This window comes from Vulpes vulpes, chromosome 4 (assembly GCF_048418805.1).
Source record: "Vulpes vulpes isolate BD-2025 chromosome 4, VulVul3, whole genome shotgun sequence".
Lineage (NCBI taxonomy): Eukaryota > Metazoa > Chordata > Mammalia > Carnivora > Canidae > Vulpes > Vulpes vulpes.
The window spans coordinates 126,946,612-126,965,693 of NC_132783.1; the positions used below are offsets into that span (position 1 = coordinate 126,946,612).

General features: G+C 36.7%; 1 protein-coding gene across 10 annotated transcripts in view; it reads left to right on the forward strand.

Annotated features, from left to right (window-relative positions):
• Positions 1–19,082, forward strand: part of C6 (complement C6) — a 94,866-nt gene that overhangs the window by 43,298 nt on the left and 32,486 nt on the right. For all 10 annotated transcript variants that reach the window (XM_072756995.1, XM_072756999.1, XM_072756994.1 and 7 more), the window contains 3 exons: positions 4,674–4,812; positions 10,561–10,761; positions 15,593–15,833. In XM_072756995.1, the coding sequence (XP_072613096.1) occupies positions 4,674–4,812; positions 10,561–10,761; positions 15,593–15,833 (581 nt within the window). The remainder of the gene's footprint in view (positions 1–4,673; positions 4,813–10,560; positions 10,762–15,592; positions 15,834–19,082) is intronic.

Consider the following 19,082-nt stretch of genomic DNA (forward strand, 5'->3'; position numbering starts at 1 on the left):
GAGAAAAGTAAGAGGGTAAGAGGTCAGCTGAACCTGGCTAAGGTATCCAAACCTTCTCTCACATGGACCATGCAGTGCATGGGTAGTTCAGGACCAGATGCATTACCATCTGGTCTACTTGCTCAGCTTATAGATTAGGAAACTGAGATGCAGAAAGGTTAAATAACCTGTCCTACCAACCAGTAAGTGGTGAAACCAGAATTCAAATCCAGATTTCAAAACCCAGGTGATTTCCACCATTACATTCTGATTTAGGACAATATCCACCTTAAGAATGAGAACATACTGGAAGAAACGTCAGTAAACCATGCAAACCTCCTTCCAGTCTTTATATAGTGCTCAGGAATTCTAACATTCTTATTTTAGGTCATGAGGACACTGGAGATTTGGCAAAGGATTCTAAATTCATTAGACTGCGCCAATGTCTTAGAAAATCTCAGGAAATATAAGAGAAGTCAATGAAAAGAGAACTAAGCCTTAGTTGGAAGCATAAGAAAATCAGTAAAGATAATCTCCTGTACTCTCTTGATCCCATGATAAAGAATTCTCCCATCAATTTTTGGCCAGAAAGCAAATAGTTTGCTATCGGTTTTTGCTGCTTTGTATTGGGCTCTTTTTCTAAGTCTTCACTTATGCTGCCAGACCTGCATAATATGAAACCTTGAGGCACCAAAGACGAACAGCAGCAGTTACAAATACAACCTCACTTAATTAGAACAAAAACCAGAAGCTATTGAACCAAACTCTGATAGCAATAAAATGGAGCCACTATGAGTCTGGAGGTGGGGGAGCCAGGTCCTAGAACTAGTTCTGCATTAGCTCACTTACATCATAACTAAGTTATCGAACATCTCTGGGCTGCAATTTCCTCATGTATACATCAGATGACTACAAACTGGTTTCACATTCTGTCCTAAGAATTCCTAATTAGTGTTGATTTCAGTGAGAGTGTTTCAACAACATCTTCTTACCAACGTACAGAAATGGTTTCCTTCTTTTCCTTTCCCTGGAAGAAAACCTCAGCCCAAAAGTCCTACTGATAATCACATTTCCTAATGTTCCAACTGATGAGGGGTGACATTACAAACACCTCTTGCTCAGTTGGTCTAGGCTCTAGAGTTACAGATGGGGAGGACCACATGCTATTGTGTACTTTGGCAGAAGGACCATGTGGCCCTCTGCCAACCAGAGCTGTTATCCCAAGGTTTCTCAGAAATGAGCAAAACCTGCTGGCTCAGGGACAGCCAGTCCTCTCCTCGCCTCTCCAGGGACCAAGAATTTTAAGAGCTGCTTACTGGAATCTCTTTCTTATCTGTTGGCCTTAGAATCTCTGCCCCCTCTCTAGCACATTTCTACCCAAAATAGGTAGCCTCCTGGATAGCTGTACCTGTTTTTAAGTAGCATCTCTCCAAGGAAGAATTTAACAAGACATACCAACGTTCCTACATTGCCAGCACCAGTCACCAAGTCTTAAATCTAAAGCAAGAATTGGGCAATAATAACATGCTATTCATTTTTTCTCAGGTTCAACCAAGGTACAAATGCACACACACACACATATACATACAGGCACACACATGCAGATTTATATATGTGTGTAATTTGTTATTAAATTTTGAAAGTATAAAATATGACACATAAGGCCAAATTAGATAAAAACACTTTAAAACTTAAAATATGAAAGACCATATAATATATTTGAAAGAGCAAAATATTTAGTCAACTTAAATACCGCAGAAGGGAGGAGAAAGAATAAAGCTAAAAATCACTATGTAGTTGACTTAACACCTAAAAGACTCCTTGGACATGTCCTAATAGAACTTTCTCTAGAAAACTACCTTCTAGCTCTTTGTTACCTTCATAAATTCCTCATACCCGTGAGCCATTTTTCCCCAGCCCTTTCTTGTTTGTGACAAACTCATAAGTACATTGTATAAAACAGTGTAAGGTCAACAGTTCTTTTATCTCATTGATCCCTTTCAACTCCGAAAACAAAAATGAATGAGTCTTTAAACACCTGCGTTTGTCATGCTACCATGAGTAGTTTGGAAAGTTTTTCCCAGACCAACTCCTCATACTTTCTCCCTCAAAATACCCATTGATGCAAATTCAAATACGGATGAGAACAAACCTCAGATTGTGCTTGCAGCTATTGGAGTATGAGATGCATTTTATAAAAGCCACAGGAATCACACCTTTTTTAAAAACAGCTTTATTGAGGTATAATTCACTACCAGTTCTCTGCTCTGTACCTCTTCTCCTCTCACATGACCACCCTTGTCGCCATGCTCTGACCAGAAGTGCGGGGGTTTTCCAAGTCAATCTCTGAGACACCAATTGGGTGTCCTATAGTTTGATTCAACTCTGACACCATGTACCTAAGAGTAGTGTCAGATGTCACAGGTGAAGGGCTCAGTCCCACAACCCAGCCTCCTCAGATGCTAATCACCAGCCCAAATAATCACCTGTGACTCTGATACCTAGGAGGTTTTCAGGACCCCTTCCTCTTTGATTAATTTGCTAGAATGGCTCACAGAACTCAGTAAAACAATTTACTTAGTGGTTGTTAAAAAACAAAATTCAACTAAGTGAAGATCTAATTGGCTTTTTCTAATGATTCGCATCAGGCAGCCTTCCATCTAGCAGATAGAAAAGAGCTCCAAGGAGCTCTACAAAAATGGAAAACATTTATGGGCAGAAGGAAGCAGAGCAAGGAAGTTTCTGCCAAGAGTGGATTATTTCAGGCAAGGTCACCTTCCTTTGAGGGAAAGCAGGAGTCAGTCAGGCAGATTAGCTCACTAGTGCTGACCAAGTATTCGACATTGCTGGTTAAAGCTCACATTCTTGGGAGAGGCGATTAAGAACTGCAATTAGGTTAGGCATTAAGGCTTGGTTTGCTGACATGAAGCTTAGCCCCAGTGACTCCTTTTGTTATTTCTTTTTTAAAACACTCTTTACCAGTTTATTATAAAACAATATTAAAAAAAAATACAGATGTCCAGTTGGGAGAGATATGTAAGGTAAGCTGTGTGGGAAGGGGCACAGAGCTTCCATGACTCGCCACCTCCCAGGCACTCCATTCTCTCAGTACTTTCATGTATTTAACAGAAGTAATCTGAACCTCACGGTTGTCAGATTTTTATGGAGTCTCCATCATGTAGGCCTGATTGATCGTTGACTCCCTTTCTAGTCCCTCTCCCCTCTCTGGAGATTGGAAATAAGGCTGAATATTCCAAGCTTCTAAACAGGGGTTGGTCTTTCTGGTGACCAGCCCCCACCCAGGAGCCTACCAAGAGTCACCTTATTAGAACACAAGACACTCCTATCACCGAGGAAATTCCAAGGGATTTAGGAGCTCTGTGTCAAAAACTGGGGTCAAAGACCAAATATTAGAACAAAAGATGTTCTTAGTGCTCTTACTGCATAGGAAGCTACGAGGATTTTAGGGGCTCTGTGCCAGAAGCTGGGGGCACAGATAATTATATATTTTTTTTTATTATCTCATCACATGTAAGCCAGCATTATCAAGCTTTTTACAAAGGTTTTTTCACAGAATATTTATAAGAATTTGGAAATCTTTTGGAGCATCTTGGAGAAGTTTTTTATCTACTATAAAACAATTTCTTACGTACTTGACTTGTGCTATGGTTATGTCCTTCAGTTTCCTCATTTATAAAATTGGTGAAATATTTGTATCTATATCTACATCATATGGTTATCATAAATATTAAATAAATATGACAGTAACATTAGGGGTGCCTGGGTGGCTCAATCATTTAAGCATCTGCCTTTGGCTCAGGTCATGATCCTGGGGTTCTGGGATTGAGACCCACATTGGCTCCCTGCTCTGTAGGGAGCCTGCTTCTCTCTCTCTCCCTCTGCCTGCACTTCCCTCTGCTGTGCTCTCTTTCCCTCTGTCAAATAAATAAATAAAATCTAAAAAAAATTTTTTTTTAAATAGTAACATTAAGTGTAGATCAAACAGTGCTTGATATAAGTATATGTATAAATGTATATGTATAAATATATATATATTTACTATATTCATATATACACATACAGTAAATATGTATATGTATTTACAAATAGCAAATATGTATGCATATTATAAAAATGTATGTAATGTGTGTAAATATACATATAGTAAATATATGTATAAAAATACATAAAGTAAATAGTATGTAGGCATTTATTAAATAAATTTTAAATATTACTACAGTTATTAATAAAAAATAGTATTATTATAATTTTATTAAAATACTGCTATTACTATTTAATTGTTAACTCTCTCTAAGAATTCCTTTGCTGTATCATACTGAAGGAAGTGAACCCAGAATGGCATTAATTATGTAATAATTTATCTTATAATCTGCTTCCAAAGTTTGCACTGGTTTTGTAAGTCATGAAATAAAAATAAACCTAAATTTTATTTTGTGTTAAAAGCCCAGAACAATTAAGTGAGTGGAATACGAGAAATCTAACAGAAGGGCTAGGTTTTGGCTTCCAACCCTTTCTGCTGCCTCACCATAAACTAGAAAAAAATGGGCTTTTTTTCAAGTCATTTGTCATGAGTCAAAAATGTCTAAGAAAGGAATTTCTTTCATATAAAAGTATGGTAAATTTTAAAGATTGCTGTACATCTATTGAATTCTTGAAAATTACTTTGTTTGCAGGTTTCATTTTCTAGCAGGAGAGCCCAGAGGAGAGGTCCTTGATAACTCTTTCACTGGAGGAATATGTAAAACTGTCAAAAGCAGTAAAGCAAGTAATCCATACCGAGTTCCAGCCAATTTGGAGAATGTCAACTTTGAGGTATGACAACCTATCATGGAGGCACTCCAATGCTGACGGTGATTATAAGCTAAATTTCCAATGAAAAGTTATTGATGAATGAAATGACAAAATACAAAGGTAATGAACATTTTAAATCACCTATTATAGGTTGGTGTTTGATCCTTCCACAACCCAGTGAGGTCAGTGTTGTCATCATCACTTTTATCAATGAAAAAACTAATGTAACCAATTTGTCCATAGTCAAGCAGCTCGTAAATCATGGATTAGATATTCAAGCTCTGGTTTCCCAAACTCCAGAGTCCATGCTTTCTCCAGTGAACATTTAGCTGTACCTTCTCCCGCACAAAATGGTTTGCTTGATTCCAAATTTTCTCCTACCATAGCTAATTCTCTCAGAGAACCACAATACTTAGACATAAAAGAGTGCCTGGCTTCTTAAAAAAATCAAGATGAAGCTAAATGTCACCGGGGTAGTTCTTCTTACCTTTCTTCCTATTTTATTAGTTGATTTGGTTTTCTCTTTGTTTTCCTCAGTGAAATGAGCAATACTCCCAGACTAGCCTACTGCCTTATGCATGATAAGTACTCCAAAATTGTTGAACTAAAGTAAACAATCTATTTCTTTTAAAGTATGATAAGAGAAACAGGAAAGCCAAGATTTTAATGGTAATACCCATGCATATCATTTTGATACGCTAGAGTGAATTTCAGGGGGTCCAGTGATTTCTGAGACTGCTCTCTGGATTCAACAAATGTCATTCAATCCTTCCTTTAGAAAACCTTATATATATATATATATATATATATATATAGTTTTCTAATTTGATCAGCTCAATTTAAAGCCATTTAATATGTATTCATGGACATAGGGAATGCCTTTGGGGCCCAATTGCCTAATTCAAACACCTTCTGGGAGGCTGACCCTGAGGAGTCTGATCTCTGCCTGAAGATAGAAGTGACAAGGGTAACAAGTGACTTCTGACCATGTAAAGAAACTGCCCACCATCTCCCCACAGATCCAGAAGATGCTAATCCCAGAGGGTCCACCACTACCAAGGAAGGTGGAAAAGGTCTCACTGGTATGCTAAATAGGAACTCAGATGAGACATTGTTCCAAAAAGATAGTAATTCTGTCAATAATAGCATTATTCTTGAGATGTATTTATTGAATAACCTTTGGAGACAGAGCTAACATGCAAACATTTACATATAATACTGTTACGTTGGAGGATGTCTTCTAGCACTTAAACAATCCATATGCTTACTTTTAAAATACAGTAATCTTCCCCTGCAAATACTGCCTATATTCTCAGCAAGCATCTATTTCATGCAGTTTTACAAATCACATGTTAAATTAGGCTCATGAGAATGAGGGCAAATTTGTTATCTAAACATTTTATACTTAGAGTTTTGAAAGTATTTTGCATGTATTGTTTTACTCAATTCCCATAATATCCTTCCCAGAAAAATAGAAGATTGTTTATATCTGTTGTACCAGTAGAAGATCCAAGTTAGACAAATTTCTCAGAGTTATGCAACAAGTAAATGGCACATCAGAATTAGAACTCCTGGCTCCTACTGCCCTGCTGCCTGAGCTAGATGAGACCTTGACAGTAATAGCAAGAAAGATATTAACAACCATGCAATACATGCCGGGTTTGAGTACCTTTCATAAACGGTCATTTAAAAGGTATCATCTGTGAGGTTCACCAATGGTGTGCTAGAGCGAGCTCTTCCAGATTACAAGAGCCAATTGCTGAATTTTTAGGAACTTTGCAAGCTAGTTTATAAACATAGCCATTACTAAATATTAAATATGTAGCCTTACAATTAAAATATTAAAAAGATAGGTGATAATTATTCAAAATTTATCAACTCTTCATTATTTTGCTACATTTTCCCATCTAGGCTCTTGAGGTTACTTACATCTATTGTATATGTGTTATGAAAATGGTATATAATAATTTGTTACCATACATCTCTTTCCAAGTTTGAATTAAGAGGTACCACAGAGGTAGCTTGAATCAGCTATGGTAGGAATATATGCACTATAACCAATGGCAAGTGCTATAGTAAATCACAGGTTTTCACCCTCCCAGAGCACTGGTTTTTAAACATTTACCAGCAGACCACTGGACCCACTCACATAACTTGGTAACCCAAGTCTGGATGGCTAGTTACATCAGGAAATACAGTCTAAAAATCCTCATTCAGAATAAAAGAGAGTCCTTTCATTAACAATGTAGATCTAAAATTTGTCAAACCTTAAGAAACTACCTGAGTTGACCTCTAACTATATGTCATTGAGTTTTAGGTAACAGACAACTCCTGAGGAAGGTCAATAACCAGATCCAAGGTCACAAGAGTTTGGTTGATTTTTCACTGATCTCTGTATTACTTTGTTCAGGCTGTGAGCAGGCAACTGTGCAAATCTAAGCTGTGCTTTACTGAAAACAACAGAGAAGAAATTCAGCAGGCATCTGACTTCCTTTCTCTTATAGTATTGGAGTTCATTAAGATAAATGAAGTAATGGGGTGGCTGGTATGCAAAGATGAGAGAGGCTCCTAAAAGGAAGGGAAGAGAAGGCATTGGATGGGAAGTCAGATTAGAAGACCATAGGAAGAATTCTGCTCCCAGGGGACCCCCAGCCCCTAACTGCTGAGCTCAGTCACCATATGATCCCTGCACCAGGCCCCAGAGTTGTACCACTTACTCAAGAATATTCCAACTTTTTTCTAGGTGGCACTGCTTTGCTACTGGCTGTGTGCTAAGCATTTACTGTCAGCAGCAAACTGCAGAATACAGTTACTGCTAGACTTTGATACTTAGCAATGCATTGGCCTACCTAGACGTGGCCTCTTACTGCGCCCCAAAGCCTAAGAACCTTCATATCTCTGCAATCCCTCAAAAATTCCCCAAATCCCATATGAAATTCACAAACTTAGGTCCTACCTCTAAGGCTCACAGCACAGGAAACCAGGTGCCACCCCATCCTTTCCATTCCCCTAGTTCCTCTTACTTCTCCTCTGCTCCTTTCTGCAAACCCACCTCCTTTCTTCAAACACAAAAGTAAAAGTGTTGACGCACATTGAATCCTAAGTCATCAGCCCACCGGATCTATAGATGGTGAGGATGGATGGGCTCTGCAATGTATGTAATATATGTAAATGAAGATTAACACCCCCCCCCCCCCCCCCCGCCCCCAGTTTGGTTAACATCTTCCTGGGAAAAGCTATGCTTTCAAAAGTTGCCTTGTCATTCTATATTCCCTTTCATGGAACAGGATTCCCATCATCTCTCCAGCCTCCCCGCTCCACCCCAATATCTACTCCCTCAAAGACTTCTGTGAACTTTCCTCCTAACTATCTTGCAAATGCCCCAGTTTCTCTCTACCCAGCCACAGCTCCCCTAGCCTTGGCCATCAGCCTGTCTCACTGGGCTCATTTCAACAGTTCTTGCAACGGCTCTCCTTGCCTCCACTTCAGTTAACTATACTTTACTGTGATCTTTACAAAACACAAAAGTGATGGTAACACTTCCAATTTTTCATTCATTAATTAACATTTTTAAAGAATCTACTATATGCAAAATCTTCCTTTAGAAATTAATCCAAATACTTTCTCAGGGCCCCCCAAAAGCCCTGGCCCTAGTTTCCCAGTTCAGTCTAATTTTTCATCCCTGCTCCCCATAAACCTGTTCTTCCACCGACTTAATTACATGGCAGATTTTCTCTTAGCTTCTGCCCAGGATACCTTCTGATGAGGGAGCAGAAGGCTGGCTGAGGACAAAGCACAAGCTGACACCCTACAATCCACACTCCCCCCAGGTGGGATCTGTGTGATATTCCTCAGGCACTCCTCACTGCCCTAAGGCTAAGGAAAGGAAAAAACAAATGGTTAACTTAAGGAGACCACAATTCTGCAAGACAAGAGCCTCCCTCAGTTTACAGATGTCTTAGTGATTTCCACAAACAGAGCATTTTTATCAATAACTGTAGCTTCCAGAAGGAGATGTAGATAAAATTAAATGTCCTTCTAACCTGCAGCCCATTGACAGATACTTGAAGCTGACAGAAAGTACTTCCTCCACATAGCTCCCAACTGTCTTAATGTTAATGCCTTGCTAGAAGGAAAAACAATCTTAACTTGACAGTGGCAAGGCCTCCAGTATCCACTGAGTCTTTAACATATGAAAATGCTTTTGAAACCTCCCTTTTCCTTATCTTCTCCCATTTCCCAAGTATGTAATCAGCCACCCCTCATAACCCCGGGGGTAGCAGCTCTTCCTACCCAAGGGTCCTGTCCCTGTGCTTTAATAAATCCACCACTTTGCATCAAAGATGTCTCAAGAATTCTTTCTTGAGGGCAGCCCCAGTGGCTCAGCGGTTTAGCACTGCCTTCAGCCTGGGGCAGGATCCTGGAGATCCAGGAGATCCAGGATCGAGTCCCACGTTGGGTTCCCTGCATGGAGCCTGCTTCTCCCTCTGCCTGTGTCTCTGCCTCTCTCTCTATGTCTCTCATGAATAAATAAATAAAAATCTTAGAAAAAAAAAAGAATTTTTTCTTAAGCTCTGGACCTCACCCCACCAAATCTCACCTACATTCCAAAACTACCAAGCTAGTATCTTTTCCTTTAAGCTGACACATCTTTTCTTGTGTAAAAGCTAATTCATAAAACAAAATATTTATAGTCTGAGCTTTTTAGAGAAATGGTAAAGAAATGGCAGCAGCTATATTTCAATTGGATCGTATTGCTTCATTGCTAACTGATGAGCTTCATTTTGGGGCCCTTTAAATGCTAACTAGCATGCACTGTATTATCTGAAAGAAGCACTGAACTTTTGACTGCATCTTACTGTTGAGCAAGACTCTTGCAGCTGGGTTATTTTGTCTTTTCTTCACTAATTGTACAAGCTATTTGATTGTGACATGTGGTTTGCCTCACAGTGCATTTTAATACTGAATATTTTAAAACAAGAAATTTTTCCATTGCAAACCCAAGCATCTTCCAACATAAAGTACTCTTAAATCAATTTACTTTGCAACTTCTTTTTTTTTTTTAAATCATCTATTGTCTCTTTTTACCAGCATAAGCATAATAGAAATTTAACTTGTACTTAGAAAATTCCTGCTCCACTCCTAGTTCAAGTCAAGTCCCACGGGCTGTGTTTTTCTCCACTTTCCAGACCTAGGCAGTGAAGGCTGATAACCACCCACCAGGCCGAGCCAATTGATTCTTTATCTTCTGTCCCACAGACATAGCCAGTAGCGTGCTGATGCTCAACATCTAGGGGAGGCTAAGTGGGTGGGAATGGAACCAGAGTGAGGAAGGACAGAATTTGTCCTTCCCTTTTCTAGGCCTCAGTTTTGGGGAAGATACCTTCGATTAGATTTAGAAAAGCATCAAATTCCCAAGCCGACTAAAAGTAGCCCTTGTTGCTTATTACCCTGTTAAGTCTCAGTTTAGTAGTTTCCTTGGTGAAGGTTTACCTGGTGTGGCCTCTCTGGGTTTTATGGTTATTAATGTCAATCCCAATAGCAGCACAGCACTTCCCACATTGTATTGTCTGTGATTGTTTATTTCCCTAACTAAGCTATTAACTTCCTGAGGGCAGGGGACTAACATTTCCTTTATTTCTAGCAAAATGGGTCTTCAACAAATATTTATTGAATGCATAAAGGAATGAAGGATCATTGCATTAGTTCTTAACAAGTAGCTCTAATATTTCCTAAATTATGTCTTATTTTATACTGATTTTTCTCCAGGTACAAACTAAAGAAGATGATTTGGAAACAGATTTCTACAAAGACTTAATTTCTCTTACAAAGAATGAAAATCAACAAGGTTTATTTGGGGGCGAAGAGCAGAGCAGTCTTTATATACCAATTTTTTATTCCTCAAAGAAAACTCAAAGCACCACCCATAACTCTGCCTTCAAACAAGCCATTCAAGCCTCCCATAAAAAGGTAATCAAAATGGTTCCAAATCATTTTATTCTTTTTGAAAAATTAACACCAATTCCAGCAATCATGTAATGAGAAGGGGAGAGTTTTTTACATCAAACCAGTAAGATTTCTAATGCAAATTTAAATAGATTTACTTTGTTATATCTGATTTCAAAAGTTATAGAGGTAAATACAAATAATGATGCATCTATTTGGCTGTATTTATGGTTGTGGTCTCTCTAAAGTTGTATTTAATGTTTCAGATGTATTTTTTATAAACCACATGTAACAGAACTTTGCTTTTTTTTTTTTTTAAGATTTTATTTATTTATTCATGAGAGACAGAGAGAGAGAGAGAGAGAGGCAGAGAAACAGATTGAGTGGTAGGCTCCATGTGGGGAGCTCAATGTGGAACTCCATCAGGGACTCCAGGATCACGCCCTGGGTCAAAGGCAGGCACTAAACCATGGAGCCACCCAGGTGTCCCAGAACTTTGCTTTTTTAACATAATCTGACAGGCCTTTGCTAAGGAAATCTTGCTCTCTTCGATTTAATATACTGAAATAATTGATCATATTTCTTCCGTTTCAAATTTTTCTTACTCATTTTACTTTGTTGCTGTTTCCTATTTTAATTTGCTGTCTTTGTCACATTTCTGTTTATTGCTTTCTGTCCTTTTGGTCATTTTCAAAGTTCTACTAAACTTTTAAATTCTGCTTGTGATTATCTTTCTTTAATTAACGTGCATAATTAAACCTATGCTTTCCTTTTATCACATGAATTAATATCTATAAGCCCCCAAAAGATGTTTAAGTTCCCTACACCCCATCCCCACTATCTCCTTGAGAATGTATCTAGCTTTCTGTTCCCCCACCACTATCATTACAGGCCTCCAAAACCTCAGTTTGGATAGTTCAAAACCTTTGTGTTCTAAGGTATTCCTTGGGATTTTTTTGTGTTCATTTTTATATTACATATGTTAATTTTATTTTATTCTGATTCTTCTCTATTTGGGGATTCCTCACATAACACAAGTTCTAAGTTCATAGTCAGTATTTTATGTTATATTTTATATATATTGTGTGTGTGTGTCTATAAATTTACTCCCTAAATCTTTATATATCTAAAATGCATACATTTCCCCTGAACAATCAAGGAATATCTGGGCCAAATATAGGAATATTAGACCATAGTCTTCTGTTCTTGATGGTTTGTGGATGTTATTCCACTATCTTCTACTTTTCATTGTTGCATAGGAAAAATCACGTGCAGAACTGATTTTTTCCCCTTTACTTCCTCTATCTGGAAATTTATAATTTTTATTGTTGTTGGAATTTAGGTTGTATCTAAGTAATAGATTTCTTCCATTAGTCTTACCAGGAACCAGTGAAACTCCTTCAATATGTAAAGATACATCTTCATCCATCAACCATTCTTCTTCTGTTCCTTTTTCTTTTATTGTTTGTTTATTAAAACTCCTGGACGTATTTTTCAACTCTTAAATGATTTAGGAGATAGATTTCTATTAGACATTTTCAGACATTTACAAATGTCTTTTAAAATAGTATCTGTTCCTCACTACAACCACCACTGTATATTATTTGTTTTTTCCAAAGAGATATATGGGAAGACTGAGCCCTGAATCATGGAACCTGAAGGGGGAGGTGAAAAAAGTTACCAACACTGGAACAAAGGGGACCAGCAGCTGGAGGGCACCATTTTAAGGTTCCTCCTACGCTTATCATAGTGCCTTTCATATTTTAATTTAGTCATCCATTCATAGGCTTACATAAATAAGATATTTTATAGCACTTTATAATTTTCCTAGGCATTTCATTTATCTTCAAAAGAACTCTAAGGGAATCAGAGTAGATCTTTTTAATATTTTACAGGGGAGTAAATTAGTCCATATATTTATTTTTAACTCAAGAAATATTTATCAGCTATCTACCATAGTCAAGTTTTCTTTTTATCACATGAATAGGTAGCATAGTGTCCCTCAGACTTACCAAATTATATTCTTTTTTCCTTTAAGTTTTTATTTTAATTCCAGTTAGTTAACATACAGTGTCATATTCGTCTCAAGTATACAATATAGTGATACAACAATCCATACATCACCTGGTGTTCATCATAAGTGTACTCCTTAATTCCCATCACCTATTTTACTCATGCCCCCTCAGCCCCCACTCAACCATAAGTTTTTTCTATATAATTAAGAGTCTGGTTTTTGATCTGTCTCTCTTTTTCTCTTTGCTCATTTGTCTTGTTTCTTAAATTTCACATATGAAATCATATGATATTTGTCTTTCTCTGACTGACTTACTTCACTTAGAGTTATACTCTTCTAGCATATTCCACATCATTGCAAATAGCAAGATTTCATCCTTTTTTATGGTTGAGCAATACCAATTATATTCTTTTTTTTCCTTCCAAGATTGTATTTAAATTCAAGTTAGTTAACATTTAGTATAGTATTGGTTTCAAGAGTAAAATATAATGAGTCATCACTGACATGTAATACCTGGTACTCATCACAACACATGCCCTCCTTATTGCCCATCACCCATTTAGCCCATCCCCCCATGCTTAGAACAAGTTAGAATCAGAATTACTAGGAAGTAAAAATATATCCCACGGCCCTTCTCTTAACTTACTGATTCAGATTATCTGGAATTGGTCATGTGATTCTGGCTTTTTTTTTTAAGCTCACTCTAATATCATATCCAGGATTGGAAACAACTATATGCTTTAAAATATAGTTCATAATAAACAGGGAAATGGAGATGTTGAAAGGGACATAGATATATACATCAGTCTCAACATTAAGATTGCTTCACAGAATTGGTTTATAAATGTTTCAGACATGCTAGAGAACACTTGTAAAACCCTTATCTGTGGATAAACGGTTGTTATTTGATCCTCTATAGTCTGCCCCAAAGTGGAAACATTTTAGGCTATTCATATTATCTGTTGGAACTTATGAAACTGCTGACATACAACCATTTTTTACTTACAAAATTGTCAACTTCATCGAGTTCAACCCAACATCTTTGATTAGACTCCACAAAAATAAGGAATCTCAGGTTAAGTAGAAAATGCTACTATAACCTCTCTTAGTCTTCAAATAATGAAAACAAGTCACCACACACTTGAAAATCAATCCAAGCCCTTCAGTGGAGCTTAATGCTTTATTTATTTATTACATAATTTTCAGATCTGACTAAACATTTGTTGTGCAAATATTCTGTTTCAAAGACTAGTTGTCTTAGTAAGATTCAGTGCTTTTCTGAATTACTTTTTGAAGCTGAACCCACAAAAAGATGATGAAAATAAAGCAAGATTTCTCAGAATATAAAAACAGATTATACATGGTTAATAACCTACTGCCATGTCATTTTTTAGTCTTATTTTCCCATCATGAGTGCATGTACTTCGTAAGTGTGTGTACTTGTGCTGAGTTGAGTTTCACTTGTATTTTTTACAATATAAATACAAAGTTTCACTTGTATTTTTTACAATTTAGTTTGTAGAGCAACCTGGAAATTTTGGGCTATGCATTTCAATCCCCGTGTCTGCACGGACATTTCAGATACTCTGGAAGTGAGTGTGCTTCTTACTAAAAACAGAATGTCCCCCCCAAACTTCCAAAGCCATGGTTCTATGACAAAATTCAAGTATTAAACTTGAAAAAGAATTAATGAACACTGAAAATGTAAGCTCCTCAAAAGGATAAACTTTGTCTATCTTGTGCATTCCTGTGTCCATAGCATCTGAAGTAGCTGAGCGATAAATGTGTTAAAGGCAGGAAGAGGGCAGGGTTGGAAAAGGGTAGGGGAGAGAGAGGGAAGAGAGTGAATGGTGACTTTTTCAATCCTTGTGATTGTTTCTTTTCTTTTGTGTTAGCAGCCATTTTATCCCATAATTATAGCACACAGGAAAATACCTATTTAATAATTTGTAGCTGCGATAAATTTCTTTTGCTAAAATATGCTTCTCTCTCTGCTATTACTCAAACACTACAGTTTGCTAAAATTGAGAGGTAAAGTATATAAAAATTTTTTAAAAGTACAGTATATATGGATATACTCATAAAACTCAGTGAGTATATAGAAGGACAATGTAATGGAACAAGATTTGGATACAATACCAACCACCAAATCATAAATTAACCAGACATAACAAGAAACGATTAAAAAAAAACCCTCAAACAAATATTTCTGTTTATGCTTAGAGGAGAAAGAATATAAATAATTTTGTTTAGTTTTAAACCTAAGTAATTCTGAATCATAGCATTTTAGAGTTGAAAGGGATGTGGTATGTGACCCAATGCACTCATCTGTGCACCTGGTCACATTTCACAGACTCCTGGGGACTCAGAAATGTAAACGCCTTTTCCTAGTTAGGAACAGAGCTGTGACTTGAGTCTCAGTTGCAAAACCTCCAATTAAAACTTTATGCAGTCCTTTTCCAAGGTTTCCTGTTAGCAAGGATTTCTAAATAAACACTCAGTAGGGACACAACCATGACTGACAATCAGGAGTGAAAGATTTACTTTTCTGATAATTGATTAGTTTTTGGTAGATCTGTCTACCAAACCTATGCCTCAGCCACAGAGTTTACATTACTGAGATAATCTCATTTGTTCAGGACTTTGAGGAAATAAAATGAAAATTCTAATTTTGTGTGTGAGCACGTGCCATAGAGAGTTAAAGTTGTTAGTGTTCTATGGTTGGGATGAAGCTAGGGATAAATAGATGACATTTAAATGCTTGACACTTCAAGCTTTCATTACTCTAATTATCTTGTTTTCTTTCTTTTTATTTTTTCCTCTTTTCTCCTCTCCATTTAGGATTCTAGTTTTACTAGGATCCATAAAGTGATAGAAGTTTTAAACTTCACAATGAAAACTAAAGATCTGCAGCTTTCTGACGTCTTTTTGAAAGCACTTAACCACCTGCCTCTAGAATACAACTTTGCTTTGTATAGCCGGATATTCGATGACTTTGGGACTCACTATTTCACCTCTGGCTCCCTGGGTGGTGTGTATGACCTCCTCTACCAATATAGTGCTGAGGAACTCAGGAACTCAGGTAGGTTTTCTGCAGCCACTACCTCCTCTCCAACCCATTTTTCTGATTAGATTACATGCAATTCATTTTTCTCTTACTCTATCATTTTAATTCTTCTTTATTGACTTTTAGACTCCACTTTATATCCAAAATGATAGGGAGAATAGCCAAAAGGTACATATTCAAGTAAACAAAAATAGAAAATTAGGACCAAAAAAGAAGAAAAAGTAAATATACTTAACCTCTTTGATTGGACATTAGATTTGTTTCTGTATTTCCTGACATCTAGAAACATCATAAGCTACACAGTAGTGGTAACCCAAAAGACAGATGCATGCTACTATCTCAAGACAAATGAAATTTGTTCTGGAACTAAACTCTAAAAAATAATTTACCTATAGCAATTTTATAGGAGATAATACATTTTATAGAACAATAATTATAACAAATTTGCTAGTTGTCTTTTTCTTTTAATGATTTTTTAAGTAAAAGCCAAGGGCATAAGATAAAAGAACAGTTAAGGACTTGACTAGGGACTAAATGTGGGTTAGATATGCACCAACTGGTGATAAAACTTGAAACCGGATGAGAAGCACTTTTTCAAGGAAAGTTTGCAACTTTATATTTTGGGATATAATTAAGGATTTTTTTCTGCTTACATGTAAAATAACAATATAAACCTTGGTTTATAAATAAATCTTGGTTTCTTAACTATTAACTTAAATTGCCAATATTAGTTATTATTACAGCTTAAACATCTTTGGATAAATTTGCTTTCAGACTCCTTTTGTGAAATGACACAGGGCCCTTGTAATGATTCTATCACATGTCTCTTAAGGTCATGGTTAGGAAACTGTATGGTAACCAGAACTTAACTAACCAATTGCCCCAGATAAATAAGAATTCTTGATCCTGTAATTTTATACAAAAGAAATCAGGGGGTGCCTGTGTGGTGCAGCCCATTGAGTGGCCAACTCTTGGTTTTGGCTCAGGTTATGATCTCAGGGTCCTGGGATCGTGTCCCATGACCAGCTCTGCACTCAGCCTGAGGTCTGCTTCAGGATTCTCTCTCTCTCCTTCTGCCCCTCCCCCCACTTTCTCTCTCTCTCTCTCTCTCTCTCTCTCTCTCTCCTCTATCATATAAATAAATAAATCTTAAAAAAAAAAAAAGAAATCAGGTATTTGTTTAAAAAGACAATATCAAGACAACCTGGGGTCAACAGAGTATCAGGCCCTCTGTTCTTACATCTCATGATGGCAAATACTAATGGTTAATGTGGCTGCTCTGAGTTATTCCAGACTTTAAGTAACCAGATATCCCTCATGATCTGCTTTCCTAGGGGCGAAGACAGGATAAATGTCTTCAAGAAAGACTCTCAGGAAGAGCCCCCCCCCCCCCATATTTTTATCTGACAGAGTTACTGAAATCCAAAAGATTTATGCTGTGGTAGGCTTACCATATTGCCTAACTTTTATGTTCCATTTCAGTTAGCCTTTCCACTGGAGCATTATTTGTATGATGAATTTGATATTGCTTGCCATGAGAATGCCACGTTAATACTGAGCAAAAATGGTTGGGGGAAATTTCTGGCCCTTGATTGGTTTTTGTCTCACCCCTAGGATGAAATTATTTTGGTCACTTACTGCTGTAGCCCAGAAAATAATTTCTCACTTGATCAACTATATTCATCATGCATTCAGAGCAAAGCCTCTAAAGGCTTAGAGATCAGGTCAGTTAAAGAACTATTTGAATCTTTAATTAACCTTCCAGCATTTTAATGGTTGAAGACCCATGACCAAAATGAAGTGATGAGCTATACTTTCCTACTAAAACATTCTCACCTTCCATCTCTTTCTCTATAGAGGTAGAAACAGATGTATATAATAAGGGAAAGAAAGGGAATGTGAGATATGATAGGAAACTAGAAATATATGACCATATACACTTACACCTTCATATACACACATAATATATATATAAAACATTTATATACACTGTATAATGTGTGTATATATATGTTCAATTAAATATATTTCTATATTTAATATATGTAATACATATTCTTATATTCAATAAGTATATATGTATTTATATCTGAGTCACAATAAGAATACTGTGCACAGTTTTAATCATGGTTAAGATGAAGCACATCCAGACAGAAACATATTTCAATAAAATGGAATTCTCTGCTGGGTATGCTTACCTGTTTTTGCCTGCTCTCTAGATGAATATATATTCAGACCTCCTCCTCTTTTTCCATTTCTTCTCCCTTTGTTTAGCCACAATATGGAACTAGAGTATAGGCTTAGTTTTTATTTGCTTTATTCAATAGAATTGTATCCCTTGTCATTAACTTCAAAAACATAACCTGAATATTTCATGGTACCTTTTCTCCCCCAAGAAGAGGAAGACAAAATTAAATTGCTTTTTATTTGCATCCTTCATTTATTCCTCTATTGTTCCATGTCCCATAGTCAATTTAAAACTTTGAATAGAAATTGACATTGCTTCAGTGTGCTAGGTGAAAAGAATTTCAGAAATATGGTAAAAACATTAAACAATTAAGATATCATAATATGCAAGATAGTAATTTTAAACTCTTTTTGTTGAGAAGTCATTTCTTACTCTGAACTGGAAGAGAACAATTATAGCCCCCATCATTTATCTCTATGACATTTTTGACTAACACTGTTGACCTTTGCCCAGTCAGAGTAGCTCAGGATATTTCTGAAATACTTGTCTCTGTGGCACATCAGAGGGACACGCAGGTTTGAGAGGCCAAGTGTTGCATCACTCAGCAACTGGGTAGAGGTCAGGAAGCAAGCTACAGGACATGCAGGGGAAGAAAGGCTTATACAGAAAATCACTGATAAAGCCTTGATATTTTAATCACTGCATGACTGACACCATGATTCTTATAAGGGATTCATCGTTCAAATCTTCAAACATTCTCTGTTAGCCCTCGGAAAATGAAATTAACCAAGTTGATAGTCAATTAATTATGTTATAGTTAATGAATTGGATGCATAAAATTTAATTTTCACTTATAAATAATAAAAACCTAATGAGAAAATTTAAAAAAGGATGGTAACTATGCACTATAGATGCATTAAATTCCTAACATGACCAAAGCATTTGACCGAACTACTTATTAGAACAACATTACCAGAAGAAAATGACTCATATTTATTCAGCCTCACCAAAAAAGAAACTAGACCTTTTTTTTGGGGGGGGGGGGGTGTTAAAGATGCATAGTAAACATAAGGACT